We start from the raw sequence: 26,979 nt of genomic DNA, 5'->3' as shown, positions 1-26,979 counted from the left end.
GTATTTTCACCTTCTTGAAAGCAAAAATTTCCCTAATATACTCATGGAGTATATTTTAACTATTCTTACTTTTAAGCCAAAACTGAAATTAAAGAGGAATTTAGTGTTCAGTCAAGACCACACTGCAGATAAAATTTAATGTATTCAAGTAATTCTAAATTGCCTTCAGCAGATCTTTCTGTTTGACATATATCTTTCAATGGTGTCAAAAGCTAAAACTTACGAGGAAAGAAAATTAATTGTAAGTGAACAGTTCTCAAGGAGAAAAGAGGCAGACCAAAAATATACTTTAACTTATGACCTAAGATTCAAACTCATGAAAACAAGTAGAACATTGTCCTGGTTTCAGCTGGGATAGAGTTAAATTTCTTCATAGTAGCTAGTATGGGACTATGTTTTGGATTTTTGCTGGAAACGGTGGTAATAATGTGGAGATGTTTTAGTTGTTGCTAAGTAGCACTTACACTGGTCAAGGACTTTTTCAGCTCCCCGTGCTCTGCTGGGCGCACAAGAAGCTGGGAGGGGGCACAGCCAGGACAGCTGACCCAAACTGACTAGTGGGATATTCCATACCATATGACGTCATACTCAGTATATAAAGCTGGGGGAAGAAAGAGGAATGGGGGGACGTTTGGAATAATGGTGTTTGTCTTCCCAAGTAACTGTTATGCATGATGGAGCCATGCTTTCCTGGAGACGGCTGAGCACCGGCCTGCCCATGGGACGTAGTGAATGAATTCCTTGTTTTGCTTTGCTTCCGCGCGCAGCTTTTGCTTTACCTGTTAAACTGTCTTTATCCCAAACCATGAGTTGCCTCACTTTTACTCTTCCGATTCTCTCCCCCGTCCCACCAGGGGGGAGTGAGCGGGCGGCTGCGTGGTGCTTCGTAGCTGACTGGGGCTAAACCACGACAAATGTATACACTTACACATAGCTACAAAGGGCCCAAAAGCAAGTATTATGATTATGCTTTTGTCTTACCACATTTCTTTTACATGGAAGCTGCTATACAACAATTATGGAAAGACACTTCAATTGTGTAAAAAAAGTATTCTTTCATTAAGTATCCATCTAAGGATGAAAATACATACAGGTTGATAACTTGTAGGTATGAAACTCAAATGTGACATACATACACTTGCCAACTTACATATTTAAAAAAAAAAAAGTAATTTGTCTGCCCCATAGCAGTAGGGATTAACCTTGATGACTACTACCAGTAAAGCTCCATATTTTGCTGTACCTTTTTAAAAAGGAATGGTACCATTTCTGGAACTAGTCCTGAACCTGCTTTGGTTGTGCTTAGCCTGAGGTTCTTCCTAATTTATTTTAAATACACTGATCAATTCCAGTTTATTTTGACAAAGCAATAGATAGCTCAGAGGAAAGCTAATCAGTATATATTTAAATGAAAATCAGAAAAGATTTTTGAGCAACCCAGAGAGTGAAAGGCTACAAAACAGCAAAGCACAGCCCATTCATGTGAGCCTGCAGGAAGCTTTGGCACAAAATGCTTTCCAAAGGCAGCTGTGTCCCTGACACTTCGGGGACAACTATTCAATTCTCCATCTCAAAAACAGATTACAAATGCTGCCCATAAACTCAGAAGTATGACCTCACCAGAGGATGCTTCATGCAATATATTTCTAACCAACTCCAACCACAGATACTGGCAGATTACTTTCTTTCAGAACTTCTATTCTTAAATAAATGAGACAAAAATCACCAGAGCTCAATCTGACATCTTTTCCTATGTTAGATGAAAACTGTTCCATTTCCACACATTAAAATCCCTACTGCTCCAAGGTATGTTCACACCAATCTACTTCAGGCTTCTAACTTTTGGTCCCTGACTACACAGCACGATTTACTGCAAAGAGACAGCATGAGAGAAGTTAAAACCCCAGAACTGGAAGAGCACAGCACCTTTAAGAGAAATGCCAGAAAAAAAACCCCAATCCACTCTTAACCAAAAATCAGGAAGCTGGTTTCCTTAGTCACTGATCCAAATGAGAAACAAATTGTTTCCTTCAGCCTGGCCAAAAGGATCAGAAAAATTGAAATAAGCCCTGTGCGTATGGTCCCAGACACCACCTAGTGCTTTGCGGTAACAATGTCAATTTTCAAGTCTCTAGCTCCCCCCAGATAATCTGTTCAGTGTTGTGTTTAAAATATATTATACCACCTATATGTTCTTACAAGACTTAGGAATTTACTAGGTAGATACTTGTCTCAAATAAGAACATTTTGTGCAACTAACCTATGAGGTTCAAGGGCAATGCTGTTATGAAGGAAGAAAAAAAAAATCACGTCTTAAACATCTGTCTTTTGAGACAATTTTTTTTTTTATTGGACACCATGTTAGATTTTTGTTGCTGTCCTTCACACCAAGGAGCTATGAACAATGTTTTATGAATTTTAAAATTCATTATCCTCTCCCTATGTCTCCCTGCCTCCCTTCCCCACATCTGGGCTACTGTTTTTTGTCAAGTTGGTTTCTCCTGATCTATAGGTTTGGACTTCCCCCCTCCCTGTGCTGTAAATGTCCACTGTTGAAGTTTATTCTCACGGATACCCAGAAGCAAACCTCTCAATTTCACAAAACTCCAGAAAGTTTAAGCAGAACTCAACACACTTTTTGATTTGCTGTGTTACTTCAATGCACCAGGGACCTTACTGCTATCCATAGACTTGAGAATGTTACTTAAATTAAAGGTTATTTTTGCAGCCTTAAAAGTTCGGGGCAAAATGCAAACTCTGGAGGACTCATTTCCACAGCAGAACTTTCAGTCAAAACCGAACTGCATGTTTTAGAAAATGATGGCAACTATTAGATGCATTCACTTCAACAATGCATATGCCTATATATAATTTAGAAGACACCTTTGTTACATTAACATCTGGTAGGAAGCAGGGTAACATAACAAACATAACAAATGTTTTTCCTCCAGAAAAGTTCTTTCAAAGGAGAAAAATAACACACAATATTTATAGTCTGTATATAAATTCATTAAGTTATTAAACACTTTTGCAGATTAAAAAATGAAAGCATTCTTAGCTAGTTGTGTATTTGGGGAATGGAAAGGACTAGCTTGAGGCAAGGGTGTACTGAGGCATTTTAACAAAGAGTAGGAAAGGTCATAACATCACACAGTTTGTGGTAGCAAGCATGGGAACTACTTTTCATTCAATTTCCAGAGGGCAAAATCAGCACCTTCTCCTCTAGCTCTCCTGCTCCCACCTCAAAACCTGGAAAATACTAGATTAAATGATAAAAATGCATCCAGAAGACAGGATAAATTTTTATTCTGTTTCATGTTTTATTTTTATAGTGCTGATTTAACTCATCAGTTCCTTCTGTACTGATTGAGATCTATTTCCAGCTTGAAATTTTTCTTTTAATATCTTGTCCTTGGATAACAACTGGGTAGGACCATCCTCTCTCAGCCAAATAAATTAAGTAATCGGTTTCACTTCCCTGGAATGCTTCGTTCCTATTCCACATTTCCTTTAAGAGCTTTTCTACATTATGCACAGGATGAAAGAGACTTCACTAAAAAAAGTAAAAGGAATGGAACAATTTTAAAGCAGCAGAACATTTAGGGGACAAAAAGTCATAAATTACAGTTTAAGTGGATACGGGAATTGCAAAAAGAAGCTTTCTACCATTGTCTATTATTAAATTCTCAAAAATTTACTGCGAAACTGATTTAACATGTAAGAACTGTGGACTTCAGTTTTCTTCAGTGGATTAAATAGTCATTAAAATCAGATCCAATGTTGTCTGTATTACATCATACTTCTGAGAAGAGGGACACAAATGTTCAAGGGTGAACACTAAGAGAGGTGAACAGCAAGCCCAGCATCTTATTAACATGAAGATTATGCATACCAAAGGGAAAAAAACCCCATATTCTGCCATCCAAAAGCAGAAGAAAGTCTTGAAAAAAAGTTCTGTGTTTCTGTACTTTATTAAGCTGCAAGCAACCATCAACAATTTATTATTGATTCAACACATTTTTTTCTTCCTTCGTTGCAGTAAACCACATAATCTTTCCCATTTTAGGTACCTCATTTTCTTTCCATCTACGTGTCCTTAAGAAAGGATGGGGGAGGAAAACTAACAAATAATTTGTGGACTATAAATCACCAAAACTCTTATACCCTAAACCCTCCAGCTATTAGAAGAGCATTTTTCTTTCCTGTTTGTAGACTCTGCTTGTTTATCAGCCTCTGATTCTTGTTCCTGCCTTAGGCACAGGAGGAAGAATTTCTACAGCTGTTCGAAGAAAAAAAAAAAAAAAGGCATTCGTAGGTTGACCAGTTTCCCTTCTGCTCACAGAATCTCCAAATCTCCAAATACCAGCAACTAAAGCAACCAGCACTGTCTGCCTCTACAAATGGCTGCTGCAAACTAGCACCCCATGTGATTGCATCCTTGCGACAAGGACTGCCAGTTAAAAAAGAAAAAAGTAAGAATAATTTTTAAAAAGACAGTATGATTCCAGGAAGGCTGGTAGAGCACAAAGGATCAGTGCAGGATCAACCTCTATGAGGGGAAAGGGCAAAAGGCCAGGGGAAAGGGCTGCTGTATACTACATGCTGCTGTACAGGTATCACACCTGAATGCTAAGCAGACTTGTTCCTCATCTGGAACAGTTCCCCAAATACATCTTTGTATCCTGTTCCAGGCAAGCTGGCACAACAGTCTGTATATTACAGCTGTATCTCAAACAGGCTGAAGAACAGCAACCAGAAAAAAGTGCAGAAGTGGGAAGAGAGAAAGAATAGCTGCTGAGAAAGCTTCTTCAGACACTCTAAAGGCTTACCAGCTAACTCATTTGTGTTCTTATCTAAAACCAGGCAGCAGTGGGACTGAACGTAAGAGAAGGCACAGTGCCTCCCCAGAAACCACACATCCCCCCTGAAAGAAAAGCCAGTAGCAATAGCAATAGACCCATCACCAAGTATCCCCTGAATTGAAGGTATGAGGGTCTTAGCGATTACCGTGGACAAATGCTTGCAAAGTGTCTGCATTTCTCACTTTCACACTGTCTTCATCTAACACAACAAAACTGTGAAGTTAACTGCTGTTCCACAAACTCTTAGGTACCTTAGCAGCCTACAGCATTTACTGATGGTATTCACTGCTGGGAATTTTTTTTTTTTTAATATTTACTGCTTGAAGACAAAAATATGTGGATGATAAAAACTGTAGTTAATTTAAGTGGACAACAACTCAGGGAAACTACTAAAACATGTGCTTACAGCTGGTAAATGGCAGATTAATTGCATAAAAAGGCAAAAGTGTTTCGCTGGCTTATTTTAGGTAATTTATGTTGATGGTTCTAAAACAGCTATAATTGCTCCAGAAAGCAATCCTGTTCTATGAAAAGTTGCATTCCACCCTCATCAGCTACTCTTGAAAAGGACACAGCAGAACTGATGATATGCAAAGAAAGGAAAAAAGAAACTAAAGACTGGAAGGAAATAAAAAAAGAAGAATCACCATACCCTCCACTCCCCCCAGAAGCCTAAAGAACAAATAAGGCATGCAACTGATAGAAGAATCAATTCCATGCAGTATCCACAATTATAGTCTAAAGCTGTTTATCCTTTACAATAGGTAACATGTGTGAATATACAGGGAAATTTAAAAACGTAGCAACATTTCCAGCTGGTGGTGGTGAACATCTTTTTTTTAGGTAGAAAATGCTTTTAGCATAGCTAGAATTTCTCAGATAAACTGGGACTGCTTTGTGAAGCAAAACTGTGACTCTTTTTATGCCAAAGTATTGGGAGGAACAAAGTGAAGCTACTTTGCAGTAACAGGGGTTTTCTGAGATGCCTTGCCAGCATTTCTCTTCAGGTTCTACGTATACATACATCTCACAGCATGAGTAGCCATGTAAAACAGTATCAACACCCACGTGAAGTGTTTTCAGACTCGAACGAGACAATTCAACATCTATTAGAATCCAAGTAGTAATACTTTCAAAGAGGAAAAACACATGCAACAAACACTTTGTTTTTTTCTTTCAGTCCATCTCTACGTTGAGATAGAGAACCACTAATGCAGTAAATCTGAAGATTTTTTTTCTAAAATTGGAGAGGTAAAAGGGGAAAAGATATTGCCTTCTGAAACCTGTATCTACATTACACTGTATAGAGATAAGTTCAACCTATATCAAGCCAAGCAAAACCATCACTGTTTGGTTTTGGTATCACCTAACTACTTGGTTTTGATACACTAAGCCTTGTCATATACCACTAATGGGAAGAAGAAATCCAATTTTATGTGTTACAACTAAAAATTTTTTCCCTGAGAGTTTAAACTTCAAAGTGAAGAACACAGTCTAGGCAAGAATTTTTAATGAAACATGAGTTAGCAGAGCAGTGATGGCAAACCACAGAGGTACATGGCAGTTCACATGAAGTACTACCTAGGGTTTTGGCACTGGCCAGTGATAAGTACAAAAAATAACCTAAAACCCCTACACATCAGGCCTCATCTTGAGTAACTGTCTACTGGCAGGATTGCCTGAACACTTATGGTCATTCAGAAATACTCATATTGAGACATAAAAATATCAGCTGAGCTTTAGACTGATGAGACTGCGAGCAATACTTCAGAATCACTGAAAGTCCATTTAAAGAATTTTGAAATCAACAAGGCCATAGAAATATCAGCTCTAGGAAAAGAGGAAGCACTGATAATTAGCACTGGTAGTTAGACTAACATTTAAAAGCCACATCTATTCATAAGCAAGTACGCTAGCTGAACTTGTTAATATCCACCCATTTTTACAAGTGTTGCACTGTAGGACTAGTTAAGAAACCTTATGCCAAACATCCCCCAAACAATACCAGTAATATGGCAGAGTTGTTTGCTTCCTTCTTGTTTGTCTGTTTGGTTTTTTAAGTATCCTTGGTGCAAATTAAATAGGACATCTGAGGCTCTGAGACAGGAAAATTGTCCGTGTATACAGCATATTGCTCTAGACCCTCCCAGCTCTCTCAGCTAATGGTTCCCAAGCATTCCCTGTTGTAGCTGTGACTCTGCTTGTAATTTATTTGCAATCTACTTGCTCACAAAGTAACTTGGAAATCATGGCTGTAATTTAACCCCTAAAGCTGTTTGTTTTTTTTTTTTCTGGTATATACTTAACAGTAGAATTATATTGATGATACATTTGAAATGGAAAAATAAATTTAAATGACCAATTTGTATATACTCTTAAACACATAATTTAGTTAATTTTGATACTATGTAATCTTCCCTGACATTCAGAAGTTTCTTCTTGGTGTAGCCGAATACATGAATCTTCCTCACGAGTCCATATATATCGTCAGAATATTTAAGAAGTCTCATTCATCCTTCAGTTGTTTATAAGAAACCCATATTTCTGGAGCAAGGTTTTTAATGTCAGCAATACAAATATGATGGAATAACAACTATGCCCAAACAGTTGCAAAGCAAGGTGACGCAAGATCAACAACATATTAAGGATGTGCAGTGCATGCCATTACTTGCACTTTTCATCCCTAAACCCAAGACATATAATCACGCTGGAAAACAAACAGAAAAATTTCCTGTTAAAAGTACAAAGGTATTTAGTAGAGAAAAGCTTCCAAACACCTGCCTTGCCTTTTCTCACTATTGTGACAAGGAATTTCAGAGGGAAACAGTGTACTTCAACCACCTGAAGAGTAACAATGGAAACAGGATGTGATGAGGATATTGAAATTTTCACAGAAATTTCCAAAACAGGTTTGTCACAGTGGCATCCATTTAAAATTAAGCAGAATATCCATTGTGACATTTCCCTTTTTTGTGCACTTGCTTTAAACCAGGAAATATTTGAAAGGGAGCTCCCTTTAACAAAATTTGAAAGTGAGCTTCATTTAAAAAAATAGCCCAACCAATCAAGCGGAAAAAAAGACCAAACCCATCCACACACTGTAGCCTTCTAAATGTTTACGTAACTGTTCCACAGATCTGAAATCCAATCAGCAAACAGAAGAAAATTGGTAAGCATGGTGTAAAATTCACAATAAGAAAAACATTAGAAGGCACGTCTACAATTTCTTTCCCTCCTTGCATTTCCTCCATTCCGGATTCTAACAAAACCACTCAAGCACAGAAATACAAAAAGCTACTTGAAAAATATTTATCAGCCCTTCCCTTCTTCCAAAGCACTTTCAACTTTTTTGTTAGGTGTAGGTGCTACTTTAGTGGTACACTGTTCCTCTGAAGACACCTGATGTTTTAGCTACATTTCTTTTCCTTACCAGATCGGAAGCGCTCATCCCTCGAGTTGGTAGAACGAGATTTCTGTTGTTTAGATACAGAAGTGGTAGCTTGTGAAGAGCCTGAGACTCTGTTCTCTGCTTGCAGGGATGGATCCACACCTGAAATATAGTTTTATTTCAGTACAAATTCAGGTTTGCAAATAAAACATCTGCTACCCATGTCTACATTCTTTTACCACCCTTGACACCTACTTACAAGTTCAACTGGTGCCCTAAGCCTATACCTTTAAAAAAATCTCTTCCAACTGCATTTTAGATTATTTAAACTAAAATCTAGCTTGATCTGATAAGCATTCCACACAGAAGATAAGAAACACTTCTGAAAAACAGAAAAGCTCCTTTGCTCCTTGCAGAAGTTAACGGTTGTCTCATTAAGTATGCTGTATGCCAGATCCATGCAGAGGGAGGAGAGGGAACCAATCCTCTCCCAGCTTACTGCTAGACATCAAGCAAAATGCTGCAGAGATGGTTACAATTACACTTTGGACCTGGAGATCCTGAAGAGACAAGATGATACTGTTCCACCTTTTAAATAAAACTTGAACTATTCTGTCAAATTTCTTTTGAGTCTAAACACAAGACAGGTAATCAGAGTAAAATTTAGGAATGCAGATGTCTGTTTGATCTATTCCCATTTAACAGAACAACATTCACAGAACAATCACTCACAAATGTGAAGAGATTCACGTTTTATAAAAACTCCCCAATTCTCTAACAATAACTTTGCAGATATTAAGGGCAGAATTACTCTGTCAGCTTCAGCTGTCCAAAAACTACTGCTCTGACCTAGGTTGGTTGGGTACTTCATATACTTGTTAAAGGATTACAGATCTTCCCATTCGCATAAAGGGTAACAAAAATAAGAGGAACTGAACTGCTCTCTAGCTGTTTCCGCTGCACCTGTCTAGAACAGGGCTCTAGACAGATAACCTAGAGCAGGTGCCTACCTTTAGACTCGCTAAGGTTCAGAAAGATGAATTTCACCTCTTCTTATTTCTGTTATGCAAGAATGTAATCAAGAGGGCAGACAGTAACTATTAAATATTCCCTACCACTCCCCAACCCCCCAAAGGAGAAGACTCCCTGCTGGCTCTTGATGCATCTGCAAATGACTATACAAATTTGGGCTAGGAACTTACACTTGCAATTGTATTTTCTCATCTACTATACCTATACACTTAAAGTACAAAACAAAGACCTGTAACCTCTGCAGGTACTTTGAGAATCCCACGTCACACACAGCCTCAAGAGGCCAGAGGAATGTAAGGAACAAAGAACACTTCAGTTTGTACTGTTTTAAGACCGGTGAATGATCCCCTTCAGAAGTGCAACAGCCACTACATGCAAAGTTCAAAAGGTGTAAAATTACAACGCAGTCGGAAGGTGTTTTTTTGTATGGACCTATCATAAATTTATGTTCTTATATGTCTATTTAGCTTAGTGTTGTGTTTAATAGTAAACTTTCCTTAGCCATGTAAGATCTGCTGTACCAAGTTTATTGTTTCTAGCCCTTGTACCATATAGGGTTGAGTGAATCTTTCATTTTACTATTTCCTTCCCTTGAAGAGCTTCTGCTTTCCTACCTGCCCTTAAGTCTTGCTAGAACTAGAAAGAACATTTTCAAAATGCAAATATTTACAGAAAGCAGCTTTCACTGAACTGAAGACATCACTCAAGAGGAATCCCGGCCAGTTCTTTTGGAAGTAAAGCTTGCTCTTTAACAAGTAAGAAAGGATTCTTCTTTCTCTCATGGGGTTTTTGTTCCCTTCCCCCTGGGCATATACCAGGAAAGAAACTGGTAATTAAGTATTAATAAATCCAGCGATTAAGAGATATTTGTATTAAGACCTTTCCGTAAGACATGGTCCTCACATTTGAAGCGTAAGTTTTCAAACAGTAATTGGATTAAATATACCAGTTCTACCTCAACTAATCAAAACTAACTTTAAAATACACTCTTTAAATATAATATCCTGTGGAAAAGTGTTTTACCATCTTCCTGACTGGATCAGTTGCTACACATCAGCTTTCTTAGGTATCTGTTAACAGCACTAGGTGAATGCACTCTGTAATCCCTTTTCCATCCCCATTTGCAGCTGAGAGTTAACCCCTCTGGATGTTGAAAAGGCAACTTTAAGTTAGCCATGAGTTCAGGGGGGCGATGTGGGGAAAAAATATGAGCCTAAGTAACAGAGAAGAAAGGAACATTTAATAAATCACACAGATCTAAGCTTTTAGAAATTAATCCAACTCCAGAGACATGCCCTCTCTTTTACAATTTACAAGGAAGAACAAACATGTTCTCACTTAATGGAGTTTTCCTACTCTCCAAAAGTAAAGCTTTTCAAGTAGATGACAGGCTAAGTAACATCAAATGCATTTCCCAGTAAGGGAAATGAGACAGGCCAGTAAAGAAACTGAAGTCTCCTCAACAGACAGCAGTTGAATATGGAGCTGAGTAAGCACATGATGTTTCAACACTACCCAATATAAAGAGGTAACATTCCCTGAAACACTTTAGCAGAATCCTGTTTCTAAAAGAAACGCAAATTTAGTCTACCAACTGAATTGATTCAACATACCTGATACTCAAAGAGCAGTGAAAACACTTGAGAATTGTAGTTTACGTTTTATGTCATCAAGAGTTTTACATGACCACAAATCAAGAGTCCAGTGAGATTTATTGATCTGGAAACAGCAAACAACTTCATATTTCATTAAAAAGATTGAGGCTCTCTTCAAAGCCTGAGCCAAAAAAGAGCAGATGCAAATAGATAACATGGTAACAAATGTGGTGAAAAACACAACAGGAAAAGCAGCTGAGCTGGGAGTCTCCCTAAAATAGATTGCCTCTTTATGAAATTTTCGGGTAACAGCGTATCTACATTAGGAAGGTCACTTGGCACAAGCATCAGGTCATTGTGTGATCTTGCCACAAGGGACCTTGGGTGAAGACGACAACAAAAGAGGAGATTATTTTGTGGTACCATTTTTTCCTCCAAAGAGAGTTATTAGTTGTAAGTAGAAGAAGAGATTAATGCTCTACTTATAATTCCTTACTGTTACATATTCCAGTCTTACAGTTCAGTACCCAGCTTTCCAAACCTGTCTCTCTCCCTGGGCATGGTACAGCCCATGAATCCCCATTTTGAACTCCTGTAACTGGTATGTAAGCAAATAACTACAGAGGCTTGGAATCAGGACTCAAAAGACCATTACCAAGCCCTTTTCCCACTGTGTGATCCCATGTACCTGGCAAAGCTGGTCAGCATAATTTGTTATCGATGACACTGCTACACCTGGCACAAGGGTTTAGCCCTTAAATATCTGGGGGAAATAAGATGGAAAATGAGTTAAGTGCAATAATCAATCAGCAGATGACAAGCTGCATGTGGGATGCTTCTGAGGCATGTGCAACTTGAGCATTGCTATTTGGCCACACAAGTACTGGGGGGAGAGGGACTGGGGAAGACAAGGGACCCCAAACAAGCATAAGAGTGCATGAAAGCTTACCAACTCCAAAAACAGAATCCTCTCCTCCTCCAACACTTACGGAACAGATTTTTGTGGATCAGAGTTAGGGCAGCTGTATTGTGATATGTATCAATAAATCTCAGAAGTTCCCTTTACATTAAGATGAGGCACAAAATCAGTGGCCCTGTTGGAAACCACAACTGTTTTTCTTCAGGTAAATCTCCCTTTTCACTTTCTCAAAGAAAGTTTCACATCATAGTGAAAAAATACCATGGATGAGTCTGAAAACCATCACTTTTTGGTAAAAAGAGTAAGATATTGCACCTAACTCTTAGGCTACACAGTTATGTGCCAGAAAAGTCCTGCTCCACAAGCTTATTAATTAACACAAGCTTATTAATTTATTCTGGTACTATGTAAATCACTGCCGTAGCCTTCTGTAAAAGCAGCTGCATAATTAGGCTACCTGCTCCCCCTCTTCACACTTAAGATCTTTAAAAAAGTAACATTTTTAGAAACACACACACACTGAAGACACTTGATCCACTATTGCTATATTTTATCCATTTCTGACTTACCCAAAGCTAGCAAGAATTAAGTCATCTTAAAGAAGCTGCTTATTACAATTAACTGAACAATTTGCTTCTAGAGGATTAAATGAAAGTTAATATTTGAATTATAACTCTATTTTTCCATCCAGTAACACTGGAGAATCAAGACTAACACTGACACTTCCTAGAAATTTTGATTTATACAAGCAAAATTATTTTCCTACAAAAGCACTGAACAGCTGACAGTACAATGGAGACTCTTTGCTAGCATTGCTGCGGAGGATGCCTAGCTGAACACATCTGGCATCAGATAGGCAGAGGTAAAAATTTCAAAAACATACTCAGCAAAAGCACAACCTCTATTGCTAGAGGACTCTCCTGGGCAACCACATGCAGAACAGTTGCCCTATTGCCTCTTTCATCTCATCTGCATAAGATGTGACGTCTTAACGTCAAATCAAATGGTTTTTAAAGACTTTCACCAATGTCTCAGCAAACTCTTATTTCTAAGAGCTGTTAGACATTCAGATCTAATTACCTTCACAAAAAGGCTGATCTTGAAATTTACTTCCCGAAACAGGAATTCAGACAAAGTAATTTCAGTTAGGTTAATCTATATAAACTGGACCAGTTTACCACCTGAACCTTTCAAAAGTATTGTCTTCCAAGTTTTAATGGTAAATTGAAAAGTAAACCCAAGGAAATTAAAAGAGCATGACAACAATTCCCTCATCTCAGTTTTACTTCCATTGCTACTCAGTTACGTATCACACCTCCAAACATCCACAGTCTGCAGAAGATAATGTTTCATATTAAAGAGCTTTGCAGAGAGGAGAAGGGAAGAGTGAAGCCGAAGAGGACACTTTAGGCTCTTCATATACTGTTAAACCTTTCTGCAGCTGTTGAACTGGATCTAGAAATAAGGAACAAAAGACAACCACCAGGTTCAAAGCAGTAAAAGACAGGAAAAGAGGTATGACAAGGCACAGAATAAAACAAGTGTGGGAAACTTCTGGTCTGGCTCTAGGGCAACCTTTCGGTCTGTCCAGCCCTGCTCTAGTTCCCCTCTGCTGTCTTGTCCGCACATGGTACCCTGCACTACCCAAAGACAGTGGCTAGCTGTCCAGTCTGCATCACTTACTACTTCACTTACTGGCCCTCCCGCCCTCCCTTCCAGGCTCTTCGCCCATCTCCTCCAACCCTGCCTCTGGTTTCCACTCCCTCTCCATGGATCCAAGCCCTACAGACCTGTTCATGTTTCTCCATTGCAGTCGGTTTACCACCCACACTCACATAGGGCCCCTACCAAATGAGGGAGGTTTTCACCAAGGACTGCAGTGGTTTTTTGGTTCCCTCTGCCTGCCCTGAATGAGAGGGAGCTTCAGGAGTTTCCTAGTTAGAGACAGGTGGTCTATAAGAACAGGTAAGGTCTTTCCTCACAGGTTTTTCAGGCATTCATTAATGTATGCAAGGAGCAGGAGCAGGTGTACCCAAAACAGCCTCTCCTTCCCCATTAGTACCACTTCATGCATCATTGTGTAGCACCTACACATGAGGTACCTACATATAACCCCTTTATTTCACCATCACAAGGGTACCTCATACTCCTCAGAGTCTTCTCAAGCAAAGCTGCATGGCTGTACTAATGTGTACCTAGCTTAAGTACAGCTCCACAGTAACAGTCATATTAATTCCCAAATTCTTTAAATAGGATTTTAGATTCAGTTATTTCCCACTAAACTGTAAAGGAAAGAAGGTCCAACAAGATAATTCAGGGGCATCACAGAGAAATCCTGTTTCCATAGTAGCAGCCCTAATGGAGAAGAAAAGTTTCCATGCAAGACTGCAGCAACCTAATGAAGAGAAATTATTCCATTAAGTGTCTGCTTGGTAAAATGGCCAAATTTACTTTTGACTTGATAGCTACCTCTCTAGGTGCAAGAAAGAGGGAACTACTTTGTTAGGTGTTTCCACCATGAACCAACTGTTTAGATTTCTAACAGTATCATAGAGGACTGTGTGATGACTTGCCACCTGGGTGTAAAGGTGAAAAGATCTGACAACATATCTGAACACGGCCTTACAAAATACTGGAGATAAACCAGCAGTGAGTTAATGCAGACAGCAGTAAGGTAGGGAAGAGGTTTTGCAGTTACAACCGGAACTCTTTAGAAAGGAACCTGAAGACAAACACCTTCATGGTAGCATAATCATTCCTGGCAAAGGACTCATAATTACACCAGGAGATGGAGACATATGCCTGAGAAAAACCATGAAACAAACAAAAAAATGCTTCCAGTTAATTGAAATTTGTAAGCTTGTGGAAAAATAAGCAACAGCACAGTAAGCAACAGAGCATCTACAAGTGTAAGGAAGCAAAATTAAGAGTCATGGCTGTTAACGCTATCCCCTAGCTTCATCTTAAAAATTAGAGGACAGACTTGTCTTCTGTTTTAGAGGTTTCACTTTTAAATGTCTCCTCCCCTTCCCTCCAAGCAAAACATGATTTTCCTTTACCACACAGTCATCTCTTCTCTTTCAGTGAGGCTCCCCATTCTCTCTGTATTTTTTTTCTCTAAGTCTCTTCCAAGCAACTTTTGCTGAAGCTTTACCAAAACTAATGCTCCCACAGTACTGCCTATGAGATGATGGAGACTGGGGACCTGTACCACAGGCAAGAGCCAGAAACACCCACATCGGACCATCTCCCATTCCAGTCTTGCATTTCAACTTCCCCAGAGGGAATTTCAGCAGAAATAACTAACATAGGAGGAATGAAGCAGCACCTGCACTTGTTCAGAGCAGAAGTCCCTCAGCTAATACCCAACACAATCGCCTACTCAGCACAGCACATCAAATGGAAAGGATGTTATGGTTGCTTTCATTGCTCAGACAGTACTCAATGAATTGGCCAGGGTGTAGTTACTAACACCAGGTTTAAGCAAAGGGGAAAACTCTACATGAGCTAGAAAAGTTGGCTGGCACTCCTCTCTGGAGGTTTGCTTATGATAAGCCCTTTGTCAAACCTCTCAGCTGTTAAACTAATTAATATTTACCATTACTGCACCCTTCTGCAAGTATTTTGAGGCGTTTTGCAACATAACTCTCTGGAGCAGCCATCCAGCTTACATAACCCTGCTTATATGGAAGAATAAACTCTTCCCCTGATCTGCTTGCACATAAAAACCCTTTCTTTTGACTGTGCCTTGAAGCCAAAGTCAGTTCGTTTTCAAGAACAACAATGTGAGAAAAAGGAGTAACACCTTACATGTGTTTTAATATTTCAGGGGGTTTAATGACCCAAACAAAGGAAAGCTGTAAGTGATAAAACTGGAACAGAGGAAACTGCAAACCAAATCACAAAGTTTATGCAGAAACACAGTACCTTTTATTAGAACCAGTAATAGCTGGGACAAAGTAAACAAGAATAGGAGAAAACCACCCTTGATTTTAGGTATAATTCCTTTATTATAGAATTCCTGTGCATCTGTAGGTATTTCACTTTACCAGACATACCAGTAGGTAGAACATTTATCTGCTTACAAAACTCCTGTTGGCAAAATCAGCTTGTATATGGCTCACAAGCAATATTACCGTTAATGATACTCATGATGCTTTAAAATTTCAAACCACCTTTATAAAGCCCTCACTGATAAAGATGTTAATGCAGTAGAAAATATCAGCTCTTGGGAACATACAGATGAGTAAATGACACTGAACAGCATTTATGTCTTAGGCCCCAAAGAGCTTTCATAGATCTCTAAGGAGAACAAGCTAAAATCACTTGTCTTTATTTTAAAAAGTCTGAAGAACCATGTGTTTTAATAAAAAATATGATCAGCTTGTTTCCTTTAAGACTATCTTAATTATTCTCCAACTTAAATATAAGACAGTATTAGTAACAGAAGTGAAGGATGTCTCTGTACACATTAATTTGTCTCAGGTTAAAGCACTATGAAAAGTTGGCTTAATTGGTACGACTGAATGACAACTCGATCTTGCAATACTCAGAGGCAAGGTTTTGTTGTATTAAAAAGAAGCTATATGCTCAAGTTACTTGATATTTATAAAATGCAACATTTAGCTTTGCTTTTAACTCAATAAAATAACCTGTGATTGGCTGCTATACAGAGGTTTGGGGGTTTTTTGCATTTCAATATTTTTATAAATCCTGAATATTAGAAATTGGGTTTTGTTAATAACAATCAATTCAGGGATTTTTGTCTCACTAGTTACACTATTACTCTGTGAAAGAGTACACTGGAGACATGCAAGTCTAAATTTAATACACCACAGGAAAACTCCAGGACAGCAAGTTGATGTTAGCTCTCAAGAAGAGAAGTGCAAAGCTTCATATGCTAACACCTTGGGGTTTTTTTTTTCTTAGAGTAATACAAGGAGCTTAAACACCTTGGGTTTTCTAGGTCATATTTTATGCCAGGATTTCATTCACATAAGCTTTCTCAAAACTAGCATTAATCTGGATTAGTATTTACAGTTGACAAACACACCATGTCCTGTCAATAACAGCTCTAAGAGGAAAATGAAGAATGTGTGTTTTTTCAAGTTTATAAAGCAGAAGTGTATCTGATTTAGTATTTACATATCTATTTGTTTTCTTTATACTTGTTATATTGTCACTAATAGATAAGCAGCAGTGGCAGTTGCACTATGGTTAATGTATTTTCTTTCATATTTAATCCATAAAAGCAACAACCTTAAAGATTTACTTGCCCAAGATGAAGATGGGACATTTGGAACTTTTATGTGAAACCTGATGGTTGAAGAGATGATCAGAGGCAGCAGGGGTGAAATGGTAAGTTTTAATTTGGCACTGATGGTTTCTTCTTGTACCAAATTTGTTTAACATCTACTAAATCAGACATGACATAAGAAACCTAACAGGAACAGACCATGTGTGCTGTGGCTAATTACAATCACATTGCTGATGTGGAACACATCTATATTACAGATTATTCTGTGCAGATCCACTGCTGATTGCAGAAGCATGGCCTCAAGCTGAAGCAGTTACCTTCAAGGCAATAGAAATCTCTTCTGTCATCTAATGATTAGATGAAAAATACATTGCTTCATTTCCATGTTTGACTTCATCTTGCTTCTTCTGCTTTGGCTTGGAAGTGTTCTTAAGTCTAAGATCACCAGGTCCTAGCAGGTTCTTCCAACAATTTCTTTTTTAAGGACTTAAGTACATTTGAAGTACATTTAAGTACTTCTAAAAACCACTTACGTTGCCCAAGACAATCTCTGAAATTTTATTTTTCTTCTCCCAGTACAGCAGAGTTCTCCCAGGTTGGTTCTAGCTACCACGCCAAGATCTGTCTTGGACTTCCTCAGAGAATAGTCTTGGAATTTATTCTTATTGTTCTCACAAATGGCAGAAACAAGGAAAGGGAAGCTTACACACATCTTTTATTCTCCAGAAATACAGAACGTTCAAGCCCTGATAACCCTGAGGTGCCTCGGCTAAGAGGAGGTCTCTGAGTTTATGAATGAACACAGTGATCAATCTGCAAATCCAGTACCAGCATGGAAGGTGTGCCTCAAGGGAATACCAGTGCTCAAGACACTGGTCTGAGTCCACCAGCATTTGACAACTAATCAATGTGACAGCTGGCCTCAAATGCTGACCATTGGGTTTTCCTTTAGACCTGGAAGGTTGGACTCCTGAAACATTCAAGAGCTAGGAAAAAAAACAAGTAAAACACAGGCAAATAAAAAATATATATATATATAGCACTATATAGCTGGTTTTTTATTATTACACATACTATATAAAACATTATATATAAAATAGTGTGGCTGATTATTTATATTTTTGCTATATATATGAATTGTATTTTTAATATACTATTTTAATATATTTTAGATGTATCATACATAATGTAAAAATATAAATAAATCAGCTACACTGCTCAAGCTTTTAAAGCTACAGAAATTTTTGGGTTTTTTTTTAAAGCAGCAGCTGGTAGGTGAGCAGGAAATAACCAAAGCAAAGGATGGTAATTCCTATTTAACAAAAGGGAACACAGACTACCTTCAAGTGACTGACTGGTTGCTGTTGGAACCTCTGAGGTTTGTGATTCATCTTACCCTTTGGTTAAAATAGCTTTAAAATTGTTTCAAGTGTCTGGAATACCAGCAGAATTCAGGTAATGACATGGCAACCACTAAAAAGAAATCTATAGTCACTGATATATCACATTTTAGTGCAGACAAAGTTTATTTATTTCACATTCAACAATCAGCTCATGACATTCCACTTCCTGACAAATTTTTCAGTGTTCCAATGACAAATGTAATTCGCAGGTAGAAGTGACCTGCTCTCCCAAGAACAGCACCAAGATTGTTTATAATGAGGCTTTTGGAGTTACCATCATACCTGGTATTGTTTCTCATTCTGAGATATATCCCACATGTGGGAATATAAAGTGATTCCAGAAAGAAACAGTTTCTTCAGCCATCAAAAGTTTCCCAAAATTCAACAGAAAAATTATGATAAACATTGGCTACAAGAAAAAAGAAGGGAGTACAGTATTTGCTCCCCCTCAGGACAGTATGCTCCAGGATGTAAGTTACCAAATTTCACTGTAGATACTTCTCATTTTATCATATTATTTCTGAATCTTTTTACACCCAAGCTCTATCTGCATTCAAAATTTTTTTTTTGCAGTGTGTCTGATGTTATCCATCATTCAAAAGCTTCACGTAGCAGCATGCCAGGTTGCCTACAAATATAATTATTTCCTCAGAGTTTTATCTGAAGTTTGGATGCAGGGGTTGACTGAGGAAATGGATTACTGACTGATTACTGTTAAGGCTTGCTATTACTTAACACTTGTTTTTACTTTTGCACAGTGTAGCTGTTCGATTAGTGAAAGATAAACATGTTTTAATTAGTATATCCCTGTAACTACATAGTTTAATTATTCCTAAGTGAGATCTAACATTTCTACTAGCTCTTCATTACTGCAGGTATAAAATTTTAGAATGCAAAACAGAACCTACAGGAACACAACTCCTGAATATTAATATGTTCTGCTTAATTTACTGTTAATTGAAAATATGCTTTGCAGCAACTTCTGTATTTTTCTATTCACCAAACCCTCTGTGGGGTTATTTAACACTGTCTGTATAATTATTTGGTTCCCCACAGATTCAGTTACACAGTGCAGTAGATACTAAATCCAATCCATTTTACATGGCATTGAAAGAGCAGGAGTTTTCATACAATTAGTTTGTAAATGGCAACTGATGACGTATAACATAAAGTGTTACATTTCCAGAACTCAGATCTTATGAGTGTATGAGTATGCTTTACAGCACAAAGGTCATACAACTTCTTGATTCATAAATATTTGTTAAAGATCCCATCAACTACCCATGTATATCTGAAAACTATGATTACAGGCATCTGTTTCCAATTTCTACCAAGACAGAAGAATCACCTACCCCAAAATCATAGAAACTCTGACGCATTCAAGTCTAAGTTGGAGAACTTACAGCAGATTCACAGAACAGTCACACTCTCCTCTCAATTTAAGCCATCTCTTTCCACAGTTGCTACCAAACCTGTGGCATCACTTTCTCCTTCTTTACAAGTACCACATCAATATGCAGTCCTTTGTCAAGTTCTCTAATCATTTCATGTTTCATAAACTTACAGTAATCAAACCCTTTCGTTTCAAACAATTTGCCCATTACCTCTTTTTCTACTTTCCTGCCTCTCACCTGGAATTCTACTTCTTATTCAGTACTTTCACTGCCCACCCTACATTTTGTTAAAAACCTTATATATCAGCACAATTGTACTATCGGCTTAAGTTTCATAATACAACAAGTAGAGGTAGGTATTAATGCACCATGAGGAAGATATCAGGTTTTGTGAAATTCAAGTAAGTACTGAAGAACATGAGATAAAATTAACTGGTCAGCAGTCTTTACCCTCATAGACCAACAGAGAAAAGATGACAATGCATATACTTGGCAAAGAAATGATAACCTAATCAGCTTTAGAGGGTCATGAGCTATTAGTCCTGGGGATGGTGAAATGACATACTAAAAACTCTTCAATTCTAAAATGCTGGCATCCATCAGTCTGCACTTAACAAATCCCATCAGGAATGCTACCAACCAAAGGATGTTACAAAAAAATCCTAAAATCAAATTGTTAATGACAAAAAATTACTCGCAGGCTCAAAGCCACTGGGACTCCCACACATTAATCTGAGCCATGCTGAAGCTGTGTCAATTACTAAAATTCCAAGCCAGAACTGGGTTAATGGAACATATGTCAGGAAACTGAAATAAGTAGGTAGATTACGGTTTTAATCAAGCTTTGCCTTTTTGCCAGAGTATTGTTCTTTGTGCTCAGAAGCAGACAGCCTGCTCGCTTTCTTTTTAGCATGTTAAAGCTAGATTTCTGTCATCTTAAATCAAAGCCAGGCAGAAGCGGTAGACAAATTGCATAATCCAGCATTTCTTAGAAAATATGATATCAAGCAAGACAAACCATAGGATCAGCTAATTTTTGACCATTCCTTAAAACAATTAGGGAAAACCTCTGTGAACAAGGAGAAATTTTTAAGCAGCTGTAAAACTAAAGGGACCTAGGATTCTTAGTTTAGCCTAATATCAGATCACAGACAAACTAGGAGACCACTGAATTGCACTGCCGTCTCCTTAGGACAGGCTTTCCTACAAATATTGTCCAGGATGTTAAGGTGTTAAACTAGATTATATGAAGTCACTTTTTCTGAAAGAAACACTCCTGAATACCTCAAGTTTTAAACAGAAGCTTCAGTGAAAACAACTCTAAAAAAGTGCCATTAACATTTTTCCTACTCATTCTTTTTCTTCCAAAGCTGTCTAACAAGTCAATTCTATAGTTTCATACACCGCTTCAGCTGAGCGAGTTCCAGAATGAGCAGGTTATCTAAATAGGATATTACAAAGCACCTTTGGAAATTACACAGGTATCACAGCAGGCTTCTAGAGCAGACAACTGAATTTAATCAGTGTAACACCCCTGGAAACTCTGCACAGGAGTCAGTGTTGCTTTTAAGACCCCAAGAGTTAGAATATGGCATGGGGCCAGCAGTATTTATGCAGAAAAGGGAACAAACGTGCTTTATGCTGCATTCGAGCTTTAAAACTTACTTTTAAAAGTATGGAAGAAAAAGCACTGTACTTTCCTAAGCTACACTTTAGAGCCCAGAAGTTGAACCATTTGTGCAAACAGCCTCAGTTTAAGGGCTGAGAAGGAAAAAAAAATTAAAAACACACTATCGGTAGAAGGGAGAAGAGGCAGAGTAAATCAACTGTTATGAGAGACTAAAACAAGACACAGAAATCAAAAGACGTGGCTTTCTAACAGAGTTCATTGACAGAAAGTTTCTTGCAACTGTTAATCCTCAGCCAAAATCCATAGTTAGCCTGGTCTCAAAACCTTTAAAGCTGGCTTGGAGGACAGGGTATTTTGAACAGAAAAGTGAGGCAGTCCCCTAGAGAAAAATGGTGTAAGGAGGAGAAGCTGTGGCAGGTAAAACTAGAGCTTGCTGCTGACTGCAGTATTTATCAAAAATATCCAAACAGCTTTTATGCGAAGAATGAGCCATTTTATGAGTTCGGCCCTGCATAGTCTACAGAGTATTATGGATTTGCTAAGGGAAGAGCTACAGCTGTTCTTAAAAAAAAAAAACCAACCAAAACAAAAAGCCCACAACAAACCTGTGCTAATAAATCCCATGATAAAACGCCAGATCACGTTATAACTGTTCAATGCCACATACACCATAAAACTTCTCCTAAAACACAACTCAGCAGTCAGCAGAACTCATGAGAATAAAATGTTTGTCTATCCTGCTATCAACAGCCATAGGGCTCAGTGCATCAAGATTTCAAAAGCAGAAGAGGCTATAATCTAGTTCAACAATTTGTACAAAACTGACTGGAGATGCCCATTTCTCCTTCAAATCAGTAACTTCTGTAAATACCAGAACCAAAACAGGATGAAAATCACAGCATTAATCCCTCTGTTCTCTCATCTGAAAACACTGTAAAATAATACCTGTTGTTCTTTTTCTCTCATGTATCTACAGTGTCTCATTATAGGTTCTACTCATCTTGGTTGTCTTCTCATTTTCCCTTACCTCAACCAGAATCTCTTAAGCTATGGAACATTGGTCTAGGGTTATTATACAAAACAAAGCTCAATGGCAGCTTTAACATGAGTGATTTAAGTGTCCTGGTATAAAAATGATTTTTAGAAGTTGGGCATTTAGCTTTTGGCCATTGAAGATAAATTCTGATAATAATCAGCTTAAGTAGTAAGATTTATTAGTAAAGAAGTCAGTATTTTGAAGAAACTGGGGGTGGCAGTGGGGATGGGGAGGCAGAGGCTGTGTTGAAAAAAGCACACTAAAGAGATGACTAGTGAGTGTTTTCATTTAATGAAGCTGGCCAACTTGCTTTCAGGAATAACTTTATTAATTTTTAAAGTTATCTTAAAGTCTTGGATGCAGTTCTGAAACTAAAGTTTACTGACAAAAATGTTATCATTTAACATTTCACAGAAAAATGTTTAAAAAAATTTTAGACTTCTCTCTTGTTCTGCATTTCTCTATAATACCCATTTTCCACTACTGGTTAGATGCTGTGTCAATTAAATGCTATTAATTATTCTATTTAGTGAGAACTTTTCCATCACTTATTTTCACAGATTTAGTGCAGAAGGTATAACTTATGTGCAGTCTCTTACCTTGAATTAGTGGTATGTATCGCGCTAACAGCTTTGCTCTTTTCTTTTCATATCCTTTCTGAGTGATGTCTCCTAAAGAAACAAAAAAATAAATTCATATTGTTTTGAACAGTTTTTAAATAAGAAGTCTCATTTTCACAATCCCTAAGATCAAACTTGCTAACTTTGCATCAGTCACGTTTGCAACAAAGACCTGGTCATGTCAGAGAAATTCATGGTTATATACGTACCGCACATGCAGGGCTATCTGTGCATATATAGAAATCAGCGTCTTGGAGGTATACAAGAGAATAGTGTTTTTGTCTGCAGCACCTGTGTTGAGGTATTCTGGAGATATTTACCATAGCGCAGAATGCAGCATAAAAGATTTGCAGCACAGCGGAAGCCAACAAAGCTGACAAGCCTGGCTCTGCACCATTCTGGGGCATCAGAAATGCTCAATATACCAGGTCTTGAGAGAACATCCTCTAGCACACCTTTGTAGTACCTTTTAAACCCTAGACCATGTTGTCCACTCTGCACCGTGCAGTACATCAGTCTCTGCTTTCAAATTCTAGGAGGTGAAAATCGTCTTCTAGGACTAGTTTTTATTCGCTGTTGTCATCTGATATCATGTTTTAAACCTATACTGCAGACTCCGCTGTTAAACATGATGTCCTTTCACACAGACTAGAACAAAAGGAACACTTCTACAGGAACCCAAAGTTAGTTTTGAGACATTTCAGGATCTTTACTTCCATGGTTCTACCAACAGAACAAGGTGGCTTTATGCAAAACCAGCAGCAAGGTTAGTATAAAAATAAAAAAACCACCCAACCAAAATTTTATGAGCATTGTCCATTTTCTAGATCTCAGCATAGACATTAAAACAGTGTTCTCAAATAACTTAAAACCACTCCCAGCTCCCAAAATTCACACTTGCTTAGATGGTGAGATACTATGCAGTGCCACCAACAAAGTGGACTTTTATCCCTCCATACTCGGCAAATGCATCACAACAGCATGAAATATAACTGACATTATAGATATTAAAAATATCTTATATTTTTCAAAACGTACTCAAGTCAGTTTTAGAAATGTAGGCAGATAATTACCTTGACTTCAATTAGGATACAAAACTAAAATTTTACTTTTAGATCTCTGCTTCAAGCACATTCTTCCAGCAACATACTGGTAAAAGAGTGTATCAAAGCAAACTATGGAGAAGGAGGGGCAGGAAAAGCCATGAACTACATACATATGGATTAACAGCCTACCTCTGGCCACTTGCTTTGTGCCAAACCTGAAACTTTTTCTCCATCCTATTCACACAAGGAATTGAAAAACTTAATATCTGGAAACCATAAGAGGAGTAGCACGCTTGTTACATCAACAGATTTAGGTGGTCTTGCACTTGACAAAACTCCGAGAATACTCCACTGTGCTATCTCTAAGGCCTCTCTGACCTCAGTCATCAGGTGTGCAGTAAGAGCTGACAACACTTACCAGACCTGGGACTTTGCTGGGTATCTGTCTATCCTTACCAAAATTTTTTTGCAGGCAACCAGCAGAATCAAGGGTTATGAGGGCAATCCAGAGAAGACAGAGCATGATTTACATGGGATTCATTCCCTTCGGAAATGAGGCTATGACATCATGCATAGGATATGTTACCAGTAACAGTAATTTCTGATTAATCCAGATGAGTGGCATGGCTTGGGTATGCAGAAGCAAGGACCACTTTTCCTCAGTTAGACATTACACAGAAAATTTCTTGCTCTGTATTTTAAAGTGTTTGTCATGTATTTGCCTTAATTAAAAAACCAAAACCAACCCTTATGTATTAATATTGTCCCTAGCAGTATGTGCTCTAAACACATTCCCTCAAACATCCACTTCCCTCCTAGATTAGAGGACACTTAACAGAAATAAAGTCACTTCATTCCATCACACCCCCCCTGCAATTAAGTGAAGATGCATCATTTAAAGTTACTGACAGTATGCCGAAACAAGCAACGAGAGCTTGAAGGTACTGTTCAAAACAGATAAGAAAAAAGTAAATCCTGGAGTGCTTCCATCATTGCAGGTATTTCAAACTACAACCAAGCAGAATCTGTCAGTTTCTACTCATAAATCTGTGCAAATATTTCAGATCAAATTTGGACACAAGACAAATGCTTTGGTTATAATTTTTCTCGATCAGAAAATTTTAAAGCAGAGTATCTAGAAATATAATTTACATATATATGTATGTATGTTTGTTATTATATCAAACCAGGGATGAAATCCCAACAAAACAAAAACCACAAGTGTCTAAGCAGATTTGCATACCTAGGAATAGCTGGTCAAATTATAAATTACACTCTAAGTAAGTAATTTCTATAAAGATAGAAAAAGGATACCAAAAAGGATGCATTCTTTCAGTTATGGAAGGGGGAAAAAAAACCCTAAACCAAACCCAGTCAAGAAGCACCAGCAGGAAGAACTGTTTCTCTTACAACAAAAGTAATTTGGAAGACTAAAGCAATCTCACCAAATTAAGTGACAAATGCTGTATGTAACACAAATTTGCCATACCATAACTTCAGTGAGGATAATACTCTTCACAGCTCCAAAAACAATTCAAGTAATCCTTAAATCAAATCTCTGCACAGATCAGCCACTTTGCCAGGTATCACCCAACTGAAGAGGTATGCCATGGAAGCAGCAGATCAAGAGACAGGGTTGAAAAGGAAGTCTCATTTAAACAGGGATATCACAAACTTTGACTTCTCACTGCAGTTGAAAAGTCTTTGATTTTACTGGAATGCTGCCTTGAAGAATTTTCCTCGAATCAGATTAAGAGAAGTCCAAAGTCAAAAGCATCTCTGTTGACTTTTGCAGCCCCACTGACAAGTCAGACTTTGCTGCCTAGCAAATATTTTCTTTTGTCCCTTTCTCAAAAGCTTGGGGCTGGATTCCTCCTGACAATTGCTCCCCACCCCCTCACCCTCAGAGCCTCAGCAGGATTAACCCACCATTTGGGGTTGTGATCACTCACCTCTTTCCAAGAAGAGATGCTTAGCCACATCTGGTATGTCAGGGCCACAGCTGCTGTCATTTAGCCTCACTCTCTCCCTAGTTATTCGATTACACAAAAGCAATATGAGGTTCCTCAGACTCAGCAAACCATCTGGGAAGCCTGGATAAAGCAAGACACTGGGCCAAGCTGTTAGTTCTCTGTCTGGAATATCTGACATATTGTAAAATATGTCATAGGCTCCAAGAAAATTAATCTAGACAGAGATAAAAGTGTTGGCATTTCTTAAAATGATCTATAACAATTATTTTCTTAATTAGTGCACAAATAATCTGTCATGCTGTTACCTCAAATCTATTCAGGCATCTTTTTCTTTCACAACGTTAGCACTATAGCCAAAAGAATCTTAATGCTAAATTAATTTAAAAATTACCAACGTTTTATTGAGTTTTCATGAATTATTTTTCACTGGCTATCCACTGCTGGGTTCAAAACTTTCAACTAGCTTATTTTCAATTCTGAAAAGTAGGTGGTGAACACTCTTCAAAAAAACCCCCCACAAGAATAGGAAACAAGCACATGCTTTACTGCTTAGGTATAGCTGCTATGCTACTCCACATTGCAAAATCCTCACACTGCAGAATCCTCACTTCATAATCCCAAGTATTTTATGGTAGCTCTACCTGTTGGACAATGCTTAGACAAAGCATTTTTTTTAAACTAGGAATTGGGCATATAGGAGCTATGTAGTTCATAAATAAATACAGTGTGCCTAACAGAGAACATTATTTCCTTAATCACCACCAGAAAAGGACACACACAAGTGCAGCAGCCTCTCCACTTCAGTGCATGAATGTACAGGGCAG

The 26,979-nt window shown here is 38.0% G+C and overlaps 1 protein-coding gene across 9 annotated transcripts in view; it reads right to left on the bottom strand.

The window, feature by feature from the left end:
- DIP2A (disco interacting protein 2 homolog A) overlaps positions 1–26,979 on the bottom strand; it is a 131,455-nt gene that overhangs the window by 75,375 nt on the left and 29,101 nt on the right. For 5 of the 9 annotated variants that reach the window (XM_064452255.1, XM_064452259.1, XM_064452256.1 and 2 more), the window contains exons 2-3: positions 23,116–23,187; positions 8,293–8,412 (exon numbers count right to left, since the gene is read on the bottom strand). In XM_064452255.1, the coding sequence (XP_064308325.1) occupies positions 8,293–8,412; positions 23,116–23,187 (192 nt within the window). Of the gene's footprint in view, positions 1–8,292; positions 8,413–10,305; positions 10,496–10,895; positions 11,526–11,565; positions 11,643–23,115; positions 23,188–26,979 lie in introns of those variants that run through there. The other 4 variants (XM_064452262.1, XM_064452261.1, XM_064452260.1 and 1 more) reach the window with 4 other exon arrangements.

Source organism: Phalacrocorax carbo, chromosome 5 (genome assembly GCF_963921805.1).
Source record: "Phalacrocorax carbo chromosome 5, bPhaCar2.1, whole genome shotgun sequence".
NCBI lineage: Eukaryota > Metazoa > Chordata > Aves > Suliformes > Phalacrocoracidae > Phalacrocorax > Phalacrocorax carbo.
Note: the sequence above shows the minus strand (reverse complement) of the source record. Positions and strands in the feature narration are given on the sequence as shown.